The 14,827-nt window shown below is 45.6% G+C and overlaps 1 protein-coding gene across 8 annotated transcripts in view; it reads left to right on the top strand.

The window, feature by feature from the left end:
- Positions 1–14,827, top strand: part of pde4dip (phosphodiesterase 4D interacting protein) — a 161,777-nt gene that overhangs the window by 92,709 nt on the left and 54,241 nt on the right. For all 8 annotated transcript variants that reach the window (XM_061738892.1, XM_061738891.1, XM_061738890.1 and 5 more), the window contains 5 exons: positions 173–367; positions 450–719; positions 798–945; positions 8,705–8,778; positions 11,089–11,222. In XM_061738892.1, the coding sequence (XP_061594876.1) occupies positions 173–367; positions 450–719; positions 798–945; positions 8,705–8,778; positions 11,089–11,222 (821 nt within the window). The remainder of the gene's footprint in view (positions 1–172; positions 368–449; positions 720–797; positions 946–8,704; positions 8,779–11,088; positions 11,223–14,827) is intronic.

Here is a 14,827-nt window from a genome sequence, read left to right as displayed (position 1 = left end):
GATTCAGCGTGTTGGGGACGTTGAGGGATTCGGCTTGTTGGGGACGTTGAGAGATTCAGCTTGTTGGGGACGTTGAGAGATTCAGCTTGTTGGGGACGTTGAGAGACTCGGGACGTTGACTCGGCATGTTGATCTTTGTCAGTCCCTGACCTTCTCTTGCCTCTCTTCTCAGGACCTGCGCCGGTCCCTGCTGGCTCAGATCCAGTCCGGTCCAGGTGGCGTCCTGGAGGACCTGAGGGTCCGGGTCCATCTCAAAGACCGGCTCTTCCAGGACGTTCTAGCAGACCGGACCCGTCAGGCCCAGGAGCACCAGGACCAGGTCCAGGACCTGCTGGGAACCATCGGTTCCCGGGACCGGTACATACAGGTAGGGCCGAGGAACCGAGCTGGAACGGAGCTGGTTCTAGAAGCTTGTTCATCCACTGAACTGGTGCTGAATCTTCTGGCAGGACTCGGCGAGCCGGTTCTCCGAGGTCCTGACGGAGCAGACGTTGAGGCTCCAGGAGCTCCGCCGACAGCTGAGCTCAGGGTCAAGGACGGATTCTGGAGCGGACCTGAGCGGGGAGCTGCAGGTGGTCCAGGAGGAGCTGCAGGTGGCCCAGGAGGAGCTGCAGGTGGCCCTGAGGAGGGACCAGGAGAACCAGGAGCTGAGCCGGGGCCAGGCGGTCCGGCTGGACGCCCTGGGCAGGAGTCTGCACACCAAGGACGACATCATCAGGGTGGGTGTTGGTGGGTGGCGGTTCTCGGGAACTGCAAGTAGGGCTGCAGCGGTTGTAAAACTGTTTCTGTGTCTGCAGGACCTCCAGAGGCAGCTGGTGGACCCGTCAGAACTCCAGCTGGTGGAGCAGCTGACCCGGGAGGTCCAGGATCTGAGGGAGAGCCTGTTCCTGCAGGGCCCCACGCCAGACCACCACCGGTCTGGTACCGGGCCCCCTGAGTTTGGAGGTGGGCATCAGGGGAGCACGGCGCAGTTTCTGTAGCGGCGACTCCAAATGCTGGTCCAAATGGGGCGGAGCTGGTCCTGGTACTAGTCCCAACGCTGGTCCAATGAGATGGCGCTGGTTCCAATGGGGCGGCGCTAGTTCCAATGGGGTGGTGCTAGTCCCAATGGGGCGGCACTAGTTCCAATGGGGCGGCACTAGTCCCAATGGGGCGGTGCTAGTTCCAATGGGGCGGCGCTGGTTCCAATGGGGTGGCGCTAGTTCCAATGGGGCGGCGCTGGTTCCAATGGGGCGGCGCTAGTTCCAATGGGGCGGCGCTAGTTCCAATGGGGCGGCGCTAGTTCCAATGGGGCGGCGCTGGTTCCAATGGGGCGGCGCTAGTTCCAATGGGGCGGCGCTAGTTCCAATGGGATGGCGCTGGTTCCAATGGGGTGGCGCTGGTTCCACTGGGGTGGCGCTAGTTCCAATGGGGCGGCGCTGGTTCCAATGGGATGGCGCTGGTTCCAATGGGATGGCGCTGGTTCCAATGGGGCGGCGCTGGTTCCAATGGGGCGGCGCTGGTTCCAATGGGGCGGCGCTGGTTCCAATGGGGCGGCGCTGGTTCCACTGGGGTGGCGCTAGTTCCAATGGGGTGGCGCTGGTTCCAATGGGGCGGCGCTGGTTCCAATGGGGCGGCGCTAGTTCCAATGGGGCGTCGCTAGTCCTAGTGGGGCGGCGCTAGTTCCAATGGGGTGGCGCTAGTTCCAATGAGGTGGCGCTAGTTCCAATGGGGCGGCGCTGGTTCCAATGGGGTGGCGCTGGTTCCAATGGGATGGCGCTAGTTCCAATGGGGTGGCGCTAGTTCCAATGGGGCGGCGCTGGTTCCAATGGGGCGGCGCTGGTCCCAATGGGGCGGCGCTGGTCCCAATGGGGCGGCGCTAGTTCCAATGGGGTGGTGCTAGTTCCAATGGGGCGGCGCTAGTTCCAATGGGGCGGCGCTAGTTCCAATGGGGCGGCGCTGGTCCCAATGGGGCGGCGCTAGTTCCAATGGGGTGGTGCTAGTTCCAATGGGGCGGCGCTAGTTCCAATGGGGCGGCGCTAGTTCCAATGGGGCGGCGCTGGTCCCAATGGGGCGGCGCTAGTTCCAATGGGGCGGCGCTAGTTCCAATGGGGCGGCGCTAGTTCCAATGGGATGGCGCTAGTTCCAATGGGATGGCGCTAGTTCCAATGGGGCGGCGCTAGTTCCAATGGGGCGGTGCTAGTTCCAATGGGGCGGCGCTAGTTCCAATGGGATGGCGCTAGTTCCAATGGGGTGGCGCTAGTTCCAATGGGATGGCGCTAGTTCCAATGGGGTGGCGCTAGTTCCAATGGGGCGGCGCTGGTTCCAATGGGGCGGCGCTGGTCCCAATGGGGCGGTGCTGGTTCCAATGGGGTGGTGCTAGTCCCAATGGGGCGGTGCTGGTTCCAATGGGGCGGCGCTAGTTCCAATGGGGCGGCGCTGGTTCCAATGGGGCGGTGCTAGTTCCAATGGGGCGGCGCTAGTTCCAATGGGGCGGCGCTAGTCCCAATGGGGCGGTGCTAGTTCCAATGGGGCGGCGCTAGTTCCAATGGGGCGGCGCTAGTTCCAATGGGGCGGCGCTGGTCCTAGTGGGGCGGTGCTGGTTCCAATGGGGCGGCGCTAGTTCCAATGGGGCGGCGCTAGTTCCAATGGGGCGGCGCTAGTCCCAATGGGGCGGTGCTAGTTCCAATGGGGCGGCGCTAGTTCCAATGGGGCGGCGCTAGTTCCAATGGGGCGGCGCTGGTCCTAGTGGGGCGGTGCTGGTTCCAATGGGGCGGCGCTGGTTCCAATGGGGCAGCGCTGGTTCCAATGGGGCGGTGCTGGTTCCAATGGGGCGGCGCTAGTTCCAATGGGGCGGCGCTAGTTCCAATGGGGCGGCGCTGGTTCCAATGGGGCGGCGCTAGTTCCAATGGGGCGGCGCTGGTTCCAATGGGGCGGTGCTAGTTCCAATGGGGCGGCGCTAGTTCCAATGGGGCGGCGCTAGTTCCAATGGGGCGGCGCTGGTTCCAATGGGGCGGCGCTAGTTCCAATGGGGCGGCGCTAGTTCCAATGGGGCGGCGCTAGTCCCAATGGGGCGGTGCTAGTTCCAATGGGGCGGCGCTAGTTCCAATGGGGCGGCGCTAGTTCCAATGGGGCGGCGCTAGTTCCAATGGGGCGGCGCTAGTCCCAATGGGGCGGTGCTAGTTCCAATGGGGCGGCGCTAGTTCCAATGGGGCGGCGCTAGTTCCAATGGGGCGGCGCTGGTCCTAGTGGGGCGGTGCTGGTTCCAATGGGGCGGCGCTGGTTCCAATGGGGCAGCGCTGGTTCCAATGGGGCGGTGCTGGTTCCAATGGGGCGGCGCTAGTTCCAATGGGGCGGCGCTAGTTCCAATGGGGCGGCGCTGGTTCCAATGGGGCGGCGCTAGTTCCAATGGGGCCTCGCTGGTCTTCTAATCCATCCTCTCCGTCCCAGCTGGGTCTCTGGTTCTGGTTTTGCTGGAAATACTAACAGGTGTGATGATTTAACCCCGATAACTGTGACATCACTTCCTTGTTTTCCTCAAATGAGAATTTTGAAAAAGAATTTATATTCGACTTCCTGTCCTGAGGCCTGACAGGAAGCAGAAGCATCAAGTTAAACTTTTACTGGCAAAAACTGCAGACCCAGATCTAGACCCAGATCCAGATCCAGGTCAGGGGGGTCACAACTCCACCAACTTGAGTTGTAACCTTAAAGAATTAAATCAGAGAGTAATATTTCTTCAGGTTTCACAGTTCGAACCACAAAAGCAGCTCAAACCTGGTCACTTGGTTCTCCATGAAAGTGGTTTTCACTTCTGATCAAATATATCAAATGTGAGCATGAAGTTTTAGACGTTTGATTAACTGCATGTTTGAAATCTTCTCTGCTTTTGTGTATTTAGTTAAATGTATGTTTTTATTTGTGAAATGATGATTTAATGATGAGTCTCGTGAGTTTGACGTGTTCCTGCTTGGCTTTGGGGGCGGGGCCTATGCCGCCTCTGGGGGCGGGGCTTCTCCTCGGGGGCGGAGCCTCTGCCGCCTCTGGGGGCGGGGCTTCTGCAGCTCTTTCTAATAAATAATAAACCTGTCGTGTATCTGAGCCGCTCGTCTGCTTCGGGAGCGTTTGTTTGTTTCCTGAGAATGAAACTTCCCCAACAGTTGACACAAACTCACCCCCAGAACACACACCTCCTTTCCTTTCCTTTCCTTTCCTTTCCTTTCCTTTCCTTTCCTTTCCTTTCCTTTCCTTTCCTTTCCTTTCATCCTACCCTGCTTCCTTCCTTCCTTCTGTCCTCCTCTCCTCTCTTGGCGTTTGGCCCTTCCCTTTTTTGGATGCCAAACCCACATTTTTCACACGGGCTCCTTTGGGGGAGGGCCCCGCCCCCCGCCCTCCTCCGGAACGTTACCATGGTAACCAGCGATGGAGATGGGAGGGGTCTCGGTGTTCACCTGAAACAAGGTGGGGTTTCCATGAACAGGTTCTACTTTCACTCCTCTACCCGTCCCACCTACAGCTAGTTCCACCGGTACAGAACGTACCGATCCAATCACAGCGGGGCAGATCTTACCTGACGGCTCCTCCGGGACTCCAGGTGAATCCACGGACGCCTCCTCACCTGATAGTGTCATGGCACTGTTACTTCTCCCCAGTGGCAGAGCAGCGCGGGTCTCAGTCCAGAGGGGGCGGAGCATTCTCCATGGGCCCTTATGTTAGTCATTTTAACGTTCAACAACATCATCCTACCCATCAAACAACATTTATTCTCACTTTTATTGAGCCAAACAAGCCTATAGGCATATGCTGCAGAAAGCAGAGTAAAGTCACAAACTTGTTCAGAAGAACAGACAGAGAATAGACCAGTGTGCGAAATACCCATCCATATTCCGGGGGGTCCCTAACTCGTTTTTTTTTTTTTTTTTAACAGTGTGGCCCTATGCAATAAACCAATACAATCAGCCTATTATAGCCTATGACAAATACACGCACACTTTTAACCATTTTAGATGCACGTTGTTTTACAAACAGGAGGCAAAATTGTGCATTACGATGCAGAATGTTATTTACAAATTAAATCTGATAATTAAAATAAATAAAAGACTAATTGGCACCACACTGGTGCACAGGGCACTTAATGAATAAATGCCATGTATAAGACACTGGTGCACGACCAGTGCATTGCAGAAACGAATAAACAAATAAAATAGGCTAATGTATTTTTTTTAGATAAATAAAAAAAAATACAATGAAAATTAATTGTGCATTCAAATAACAGTAATAACAACAAATGCCACTATCGGAGACGTGCAATCAGTGCACTTAAACAGATCCTCAGCCTGCACAATGATGACTGATTGTTTAACGTTATGTAACCATCCAGGAAATTATGTTTTAACACAGCTGTGTGAACACATTCACAAATTCCACTCATAACAGGTCATCACGCAAAATAAAAAAAAAAAACATGATGGCTCTCAACAGGTGGGTTCACGCAGCTTACACATTCACAAATCACACTCATAACAGGCCATAATGCAAAATAATAATAACAATAATTAAAAAGGTGGGTGCAGGCCATATTAAGCAGGCTGGCCTCTTACCTTAAGTTAAAGCAAGTCACTGCTAGCAGCGGTGCAGTAGCATCTGCCCCGGAGCACTCGGCCTCGACTTACCTTCCTTCACCAGAGGGGGGAGAGGAACGGGACCCTGTTGTGACATCGTCTCTCTCCTCATCTCTGGCTGACACTGACACCTTTTTGGATGTGAACCCAAAGTGTGCAAGTGACACACTCTGAGTTAGCTTCCGCTTAGCCGTGTTATTGTGGCATCTCAACCAGCCGGCCTAGTCATTGCGCTGTGCTGGCGCACATGGCTAATTTGCATACATAAAGGTGCAGGACTTGTGTTAAACCAATAAAAGTTTTGAATTGTGAATACTTGATATGGCGATCTCTTAAACATATTTAATTGACCATTAGTGACGATAAAATGATCATATTATATTATATAGCCTAATTTATTTATTTTTTGAAAACATTGAGACCCCCCTAAATTTGGCTTTTGAGTCCTTCAGGGGGGTTCAAGGGTTGATCGGGGGGGTCGGACCCCCCCAAACCCCCCCGTATTTCGCACTCTGGAATAGACTCTAGTCTAGTTGACAACAACACAAAGCACATTCTAATAGGCCGGTGGTCAAATACCACAACATTCTAATAAATAAATTATTTATGAAGGTTACACTGACTCACCAATGGTAGTTGACTCTTCCATAACCCAAAATAATCCAGGTAACGTGGAAAACAGGGTAACATTCAAAACTTTGTACATGCTTAGTCCTCTTTTAAACTTTAGCGCTCGTCTCCTTCATGGCCGCAAATTTGCCGAGTCGGCAAATTGACTGAAACTGTTAAGCCTGATTTATGGTTCCGCGTTGGTGTAACGCGGAACCATAAATCAGGCTTTACAGCCAATCAGCGTTGGCTCACAGCCCCGATGCGTTCAGGACAGTTGTAAAGTAAGAATTAGCCTACACTGGCCCCACAATGCACATTTTATCGTTATAATAGCCTACAATTTACGATTATATATGAACGTATCACACAAAACGGGGCCCTATCATTGGGCCCTATGAGCTTGTGGGCCCCGGGGCGCCCGCCCCCCTAACGCCCTCTGGCTCCGCTACAGCTTCTCCCACTCAGCTGAGGTTTTAACCTCCAGAGAGTAAAACAGACCAAATATAAGGTCTAAATGTCACCGGCCACATTTAAACATGATAAACACGATAAATGACGACCAATCAGGAAGCTCTGGCTGCTTGAAACCCGTCACTTCTCAGGAATCAAGATTCCTGCTGCAAAATGGATCCAGTCCCGTCGTCCTGGTTCCAGTTCTCCGGATGGTTTGGGACTCGCTACCGTTCTACCTTCACTCATTCATCCAGATCTCCCTCTACCTTCACTCATTCATCCAGATCTCCCTCTACCTTCACTCCTTCATCCAGATCTCCCTCTACCTTCACTCATTCATCCAGATCTCCCTCTACCTTCACTCATTCATCCAGATCTCCCTCTACCTTCACTCATTCATCCAGATCTCCCTCTACCTTCACTCATTCATCCAGATCTCCCTCTACCTTCACTCATTCATCCAGATCTCCCTCTACCTTCACTCCTTCATCCAGATCTCCCTCTACCTTCACTCCTTCATCCAGATCTCCCTCTACCTTCACTCCTTCATCCAGATCTCCCTCTACCTTCACTCCTTCATCCAGATCTCCCTCTACCTTCACTCATTCATCCAGATCTCCCTCTACCTTCACTCATTCATCCAGATCTCCCTCTACCTTCACTCCTTCATCCAGATCTCCCTCTACCTTCACTCCTTCATCCAGATCTCCCTCTACCTTCACTCCTTCATCCAGATCAGGGGTCGGCAACCCAAAATGTTTTAGATCCATATTGGACCAAAAACACAAAAAACTAATATGTCTGGAGCCGCAAAGAATGTAAAGTCTTGTATAAGCCTTAGAATGAAGAAACACATGCTGCATGTTTCTATATTAGTTATAACTGGGGGGAGATTTATTTTTTCATTATGCACTTCGAGAAAAAATTCGAAATGTCGAGAAAAAAGTCGAAATTTCGAGAAAAAAGTCGAAATGTCAAGATTAATGTTGAAGTACAATCTTTAGACAAAAGTCGAAATGTCAAGAAAAAAAGTCGAAATGTCGAGAAAAAAGTGGAAATATTGAGAAAAAAGTCGAAATTTTGAGAAAAAAGTAGAAATGTCAAGAAAAAAATCTAAATATTGAGAAAAAAGTCGAAATGTCAAGATTAATGTTGAAGTACAATCTTGAGACAAAAGTCGAAATGTTGAGAAAAAAGTTGAAATGTTGAGAAAAAAGTCAAAATGTCGAGAAAAAAAGTCAAAATGTCGAGAAAGAAATCTAAATATTGAGAAAAAAGTCAAAATTTTGAGAAAAAAGTTGAAATTTTGAGAAAAAAGTTGAAATATCGAGATTAAAAAGGAAAGGAAAAAGTAAGAAAAAAGAGAAAAAAAAGGGAAAAAAGAAGAAAAAAATAGAAAAAAAGAAGAAAGAAAAGGAAAAAAGAAGAAAAAAAGAAAAAAAAAAAGGTCAAACATTTTTGAAAAAGCTCCAGGAGCCACTAGGGCAGCGCTAAAGAGCTGCATGCGGCTGTAGAGCCGCGGGTTGCCGATCCCTGATCCAGACCTTCACTCCTTCATCCAGATCTCCCTCTACCTTCACTCCTTCATCCAGATCTCCCTACATTCACTCCTTCATCCAGAGCTACTCTCCATCTAGCTAAAGCCTCAGCTCTTTTTCTACATTTTATATTGCTCTTTTTTTTTATTATTTAGCTATTTATTGGTTATTTCTATTTAATTTTTTGTATAAACCGTTGATTGTGTGTGTATTTGGCTGCTGCACGATTGAATTTCTCCTCTGGGAGATCAATAAAGTCTTCTATTCTATTCTATTCTATTTAATGAGCACTTTAATTCAGGGGTGGGCACCGCAGGCCAGCACGCAGCTCCTGAAGCTCCGGCCTGCAACTTCTGCATGTATCAGCAGGTTCTGACCCGTGTAGAACCAGCTTTAGGTTCTGACCCATGAAGAACCCGCTAGAGTCCAGACTGAACCTCCTGGTCCCGGTTGTGGGTCGTTTGTTTGTGGTTCCTTCTCTAAAGTTCTGTGTTTCTGCAGAACCGAGCTCGGACGAGGAGGATCTGAAGAGCGAGTCCACGGAGAGCGCTGGGGAGGACGAGTCCACCACGCAGGTACGAGCGGCGCCAGAACCAGAACCTTTTTAAAATTTTTATTTAAATGTATTTATTTATTCATTCCCACATGTGAATTGGTCTCCTGGAGAATCAAAAGCTTATGGAGCCAATTAGTCCATTAGACAGGAATACATACATGCATTTACACTTATATACACACTTAACAATACAACATGCACTTTACACACACTCATGCAAATATTGTGCTTGATCTACTTAAAAAAAAAATCAACTTTTTGCATGAGATTTTTATGTAGATCAAGAAAGACTAGTCTTTGTATAAACGACTTAATTTTCTGTATGTGAATAATACATTTTGCAAGTACAGTCAATTTGTGTTAAGTTTACTTTATTTATCAAATTAATTTGACTTCAAAAAGAAAAAAAAGAAGAAAAAAGGAAAAAAGAGAAGAAAAAAAATTTAAAAAGGAAAAAAAAGAAAAAATATTAAAAAAATTAAGTTGACTTTACTTGCAAATGTTTTGCACATACTAAAAATTTAGTAATTTCATACAAAGACTAGTCTTTCTTGATCTACATAAAAATCTCATGCGAAAAAGTCGCCTTCATTTTTTTAAAGTAGATCGAGCAAAATATTTTTTACTGTGGTGTTCTACTACGAGATTTTTATGTACATCAAGAAAGACTAGTCTTTGTATAAACTACTTAATTTTTAGCAGGTACAAAATTCATTTGCAAGTAAAGTCAACTTAATTTTGATAAATAAAGTAAACTTTCTGGAGCCAATTAGTCCATTAGACAGGAATACATACATGCACTTACACTTATATACACTTAACAATACAACATGCACTTTACACACACTCATGCAAATATTGTGCTTGATCTACTTAAAAAAAAAATCAACTTTTTGCATGAGATTTTTATGTAGATCAAGAAAGACTAGTCTTTGTATAAACGACTTAATTTTCTGTATGTGAATAATACATTTTGCAAGTACAGTCAATTTGTGTTAAGTTTACTTTATTTATCAAATTAATTTGACTTCAAAAAGAAAAAAAAGAAGAAAAAAGGAAAAAAGAGAAGAAAAAAAATTTAAAAAGGAAAAAAAAGAAAAAATATTAAAAAAATTAAGTTGACTTTACTTGCAAATGTTTTGCACATACTAAAAATTTAGTAATTTCATACAAAGACTAGTCTTTCTTGATCTACATAAAAATCTCATGCGAAAAAGTCGCCTTAATTTTTTTAAAGTAGATCGAGCAAGATATTTTTTACATTGGTGTTCTACTACAAGATTTTTATGTAGATCAAGAGGACTAGTCTTTGTATAAACTACTTAATTTTTAGCAGGTACAACATTAATTTGCAAGTAAAGTAAACTTAATTTTGATAAATAAAGTAAACTTTCTGGAGCCAATTAGTCCATTAGACAGGAATACATACATGCACTTACACTTATACACACTTAACAATACAACATGCACTTTACACACACTGATATAAATATTGTGCTTGATCTATTTAAAAAAAAAAATCAACTTTTTGCATGAGATTATTATGTAGATCAAGAAAGACTAGTCTTTGTATAAACTACTTAATTTTCTGTATGTGAATAACACATTTTGCAAGTACAGTCAATTTGTGTTAAGTTTACTTTATTTATCAAAATTAAGTTGACTTTACTTACAAATGAATTTTGTACATACTAAAAATGGAGTGGTTTATACAAAGACAAGTCTTTCTTGATCTACATAAAAATCTTGTAGTAGAACACCACAGTAAAAAATACTACTTTAAAAAAATTAAGGCGACTTTTTCGCATGAGATTTTTATGTAGATCAAGAAAGACTAGTCGTTGTATTAAATTACTAAATTTTTAGTATGTGCAAAACATTTTTTTCTTCTCTTTTTTCCTTTTTTTTTGTTTTTTTTCTTCTTCTTTTTTCTTTTTTTCTTCTTTTTTTCTTTTTGAAGTCAAATTAATTTGATAAATAAATTGACTTAACACAATTAAGTCGACTACTTGCAAAATGTATTATTTACATATATAAAATTAAGTAGTTTATACAAAGACTAGTTTTTCTTGATCTACATAATAATATCATGGAAAAAGTTGACTTATTTTTTTTAAGTAGATCAAGCACAATATTTGTATCAGTGTGAATTAAATTCAGTCCAGGAGATGGCACGGATAATTTTTTTTTGATTTTTTTAGATGGCTAGGATAAGTATTACACCAAATAATATAATTACAGTAATTTAAATGTGGCTGAAACAGAGTTTTATAAAGGATGAGAAGAGCGTTTCCACCAGCCCTCACAGCCAGAACTCCTTTCCTTCCAGAGAGGAGAGCCGGAGCTGAGCAGCCTGACGGGCGTCAAACACCTGGTGGAGCAGAAGCTGCAGGTGGAGAAGGAGCTGGTGGAGCTGAAGGTGCAGCTGGAGAAGGCCGGATTCTCCTCCCTGTCCCAGATGAGGTCAGTACCCGGAACCGGAACTGAACCGGAACCGAACCGGAACTAAGAGGAGACCCGAGTTTTGGGTCGGCCAGCAGGGGGCGGGAGAAATGATGAAACTCTGCTATTTTTAACACAACCTGATCTCACAAAAATCTGTGAAATGCCCACGACCTCTCACCACTATTTTCCGTGGTATATACACGGAAAATGGTATAATTCCGTGTGAGCACCACGAATATTGTACCATGCGAAGTCAATGGGATCCGTGGTCGTGATATATACACGGATTATGACATTATAATTATTTTTATATTATTCTTTGTTATAGTGGCTATTTAACGCTGTTTTAGCAGTGTTTTGTTGAGGTTTTAATGGGAGCACCACGGATATAGTACTATGCGAAGTCAATGGGACCCGTCACCCGATTTGACTGCTGTCATACCATTGAATGAAGGACAAAACAATAACAATCATCCCATAGATATGGGCCAGTAGGGCCCTACTCTACCTACTAGTAGGCGCAGGAGGCTGTTATCGCCCCTTTCTATGGCTAACCCCATGTTATTAAAGGAGCATGAGGCAGGATTGAGGCAGGATTTATGAAAAAAATTCATATACGTTTTAAGTTTTCTAGTAATAATGTCAGATGAAGCGTTCCAAACCAAAAAGAATGTTTCCTCTAGCGTATCTCTCCTTTGCCTTGAACAGGCTGTGTGCTGCAAAATGTGCTGCAATTGTGGGGCCGAATTTCCCGCGCTGGGCTGCGGATGTGATGTCACATGACCCTGCATGCGCGTTCTCCCCGTTCTCCCGTGCCGGCTTCGCTGTTGGCTGCAGTACCCCCAGTACTGCCCATCGAAAAGTACAGGTCCGATCTGCACCAAACTAACGTCTGTCTGTTCAGGGGATGCCCCCAAACAACATATACATTTCAGACTTCTATGACTTCTGCAACAGTGTTTCCTCCAAAATGTCCTGGCTGGTTAGGAGAGTATAGAAACGTATAGCTCTGAGAGCCTCCTGACTAATGGAACAGGGCCTATTTTGGGTCTTATTTTGCATAGTTCACTAATGCTTTTAGCTAGGAGTCTGAATCTTTTATATATTGTTTGGGGGCATCCCCTGATCAGACAGACGTTAGTTTGGTGCAGATCAGACCTGTACTTTTCGATGGGCGGGGCTTTGAAACTCCACCTTTTCCAACATTCGAACGGACGCCGTTGCCACAACATTTGACCAAACCAAGTAAAACTTGACCTGTGGCCTCCATATGGGGCCTATATTGGGCTTGCCAAGTCTCAACTCTGTGAATCCTCTGCAACGCCAACTAGCTCTGTGGAAATCGTACAGCCACGGGACCAAAAGATCCTAGCAAAGGCCTTCTGCATTGCAACATAGTCAAAAATCAGTCTCCCAGCTCAAAGCGTTAGTGAATTATTCAAAAAACACACAAAAAAGGCCCGAAAAAGGCACCACACACGGTGACCTTTGGCACTTCCGAAGGTTGCACGGGTCTGGACCTCGGCTCAGTGGATGACAGTCACCTCCTGATACAAAGTCTAGAATTTCAGCCTCTTAGCTCAAAGCGTTAGTGAACTATGCAAAAAAAGACACGAAATAGGCTTCGCAGGCCCGAAAAGCAACACACTCGGTGACCTTTGACACTTCCGAAGGTCACACAGATCTGAAACTCGGCACAGTGGATGAGAGTCACCTCCTGATACAGAGTCTAGAATTTCAGCCTCCTAGCTCAAAGCGTTAGTGAACTGTGCAAAAATAGACACAAAATAGGCCTCATAGGCAAACCTATAACAATACATAACAAAACTCCTGTGCCTACTGAGCATTAATAACATGTCATAATCAAAGGAGAACTAATTAAAATGGATGTCCTTAACATGAACCTATTGTATTATTGAATTATCAAGGACACTTTCGTGTTTTTGTGTTTAGAAATGTTAAAGATATTAAAAGAAACCCATAACACAATGAGGAAAATAATGTGGCGAACAAGTTGTGCCCAGAGCGTGTCTCGAACCACAGTCTCCCAGACCACAGTCAACTGCAATAACCAGTCAGCCAAATGCTGATGTGTTGCCCAGGCGGGCAAGGCCTTATCTATCTGTGGTCGTTACACTATGTTCCAAAAAGTATTGTTTTTAATGGACAAGATCCGGCATTTTACCTTGAATTCTATTGTTCAGGTTTTAAAATTCTACCTAAATACATAAAAAAGGGAGGTGAGGTGTGAGCTTCATAACGAAACTTCTGTGCCTACTGAGCATTAATAACATGGGGTTAGCCATAGAAAGGGGCGATAATGAGGTGTGAGCTCCATAGCAAGCATTAATAACATGGGGTTAGCCATAGAAAGGGGCGATAACAGCCTCCTGCGCCTACTAGTAGGTAGAGTAGGGCCCTACTGGCCCATATCTATGGCATGATTGTTATCGTTTTGTCCTTCATTCAATGGTATGACAGCAGTCAAATCGGGTGACGGATCCCATTGACTTCGCATAGTATTATATCCATGGTGCTCCCATTAAAACCTCAATAAAACACTGCTAAAACAGCGTTAAAAACATGCTTTTACAAACTGACAGTAACAAACAGTACCTTGCGCGACAAAAACTCATAATTTAGCCACTATAACAAAGAATAATATAAAAAATAATAATAATGTCATAATCCGTGTATATATCACGACCACAGATCCCATTGACTTTGCATGGTACAATATCCGTGGTGCTCTCACGGAATTATACCATTTTCCGTGTATATACCACGGAAAATAGTGGTGAGAGGTCGTGGGCATTTCACAGATTTTTGTGAGATCAGATTGTTTTAACAACTTGTGCTTTTTATTATTTTACCTCTTTTCTTATCATTTTATTTCATTAGGGCCCGAGCACTTACAGTGCGAAGGCCCTATTGTATCTGTAGGAATTTTTATTATTCATCTTTTTTCTGACGAAAGGAGGGCCTTTTTTCCCCCTAAACGTGCCCCAAAAGTCACCAAATTTTGCACCAAGCCAGGCCTGGCAAAAAATTTGATATTTAATGGTTTGCATTAATGGGCGTGGCCTAATGGCTCAACAGCGCCCCCTAGAAAACTTTGTTCATCAAACCCCACAATACGGTTTGACGTACATGCACGAAAATTGGTACACACCTGTATCATGTCACAACTTAAAGAAAAGTCTCTTGACGCCATGGCCGAAACCGAACAGGAAGTCGGCCATTTTGAATTAATCATGTAATGTTGGCGAAATTCATGCCATTTCTTCAGCCGCTTTTTTCGCCCGAACCGTAACGTGCACCCAGGTGTGTTATACATCAAAATGTGCGTCTCCAACCTGCAACAACGCGCATTACTTTTCTCATTCAAAAGCGTTACCTTGGCGACACTAGACGCCAAAAAACGCGCCCACCCATCATCTGGTTGGTTCAGACAGAAAAAACTTTGTGCCTCAAGCCCCACAATACGGTTTGACGTACATGAACGAAAATCGGTACACACCTGTATCATGTCACAACTTAAAGAAAAGTCTCTTGACGCCATGGCCGAAACCCAACAGGAAGTCGGCCATTTGAACATTTTGAATTAATCGTTGTCATTTTGG

The sequence above is a fragment of the Cololabis saira genome, chromosome 13 (assembly GCF_033807715.1).
Source record: "Cololabis saira isolate AMF1-May2022 chromosome 13, fColSai1.1, whole genome shotgun sequence".
Taxonomy (NCBI): Eukaryota; Metazoa; Chordata; class Actinopteri; order Beloniformes; family Belonidae; genus Cololabis; species Cololabis saira.
The sequence above is the reverse complement of the archived record's forward strand: the minus strand, read 5'-3'. Positions and strand labels throughout refer to the sequence as shown.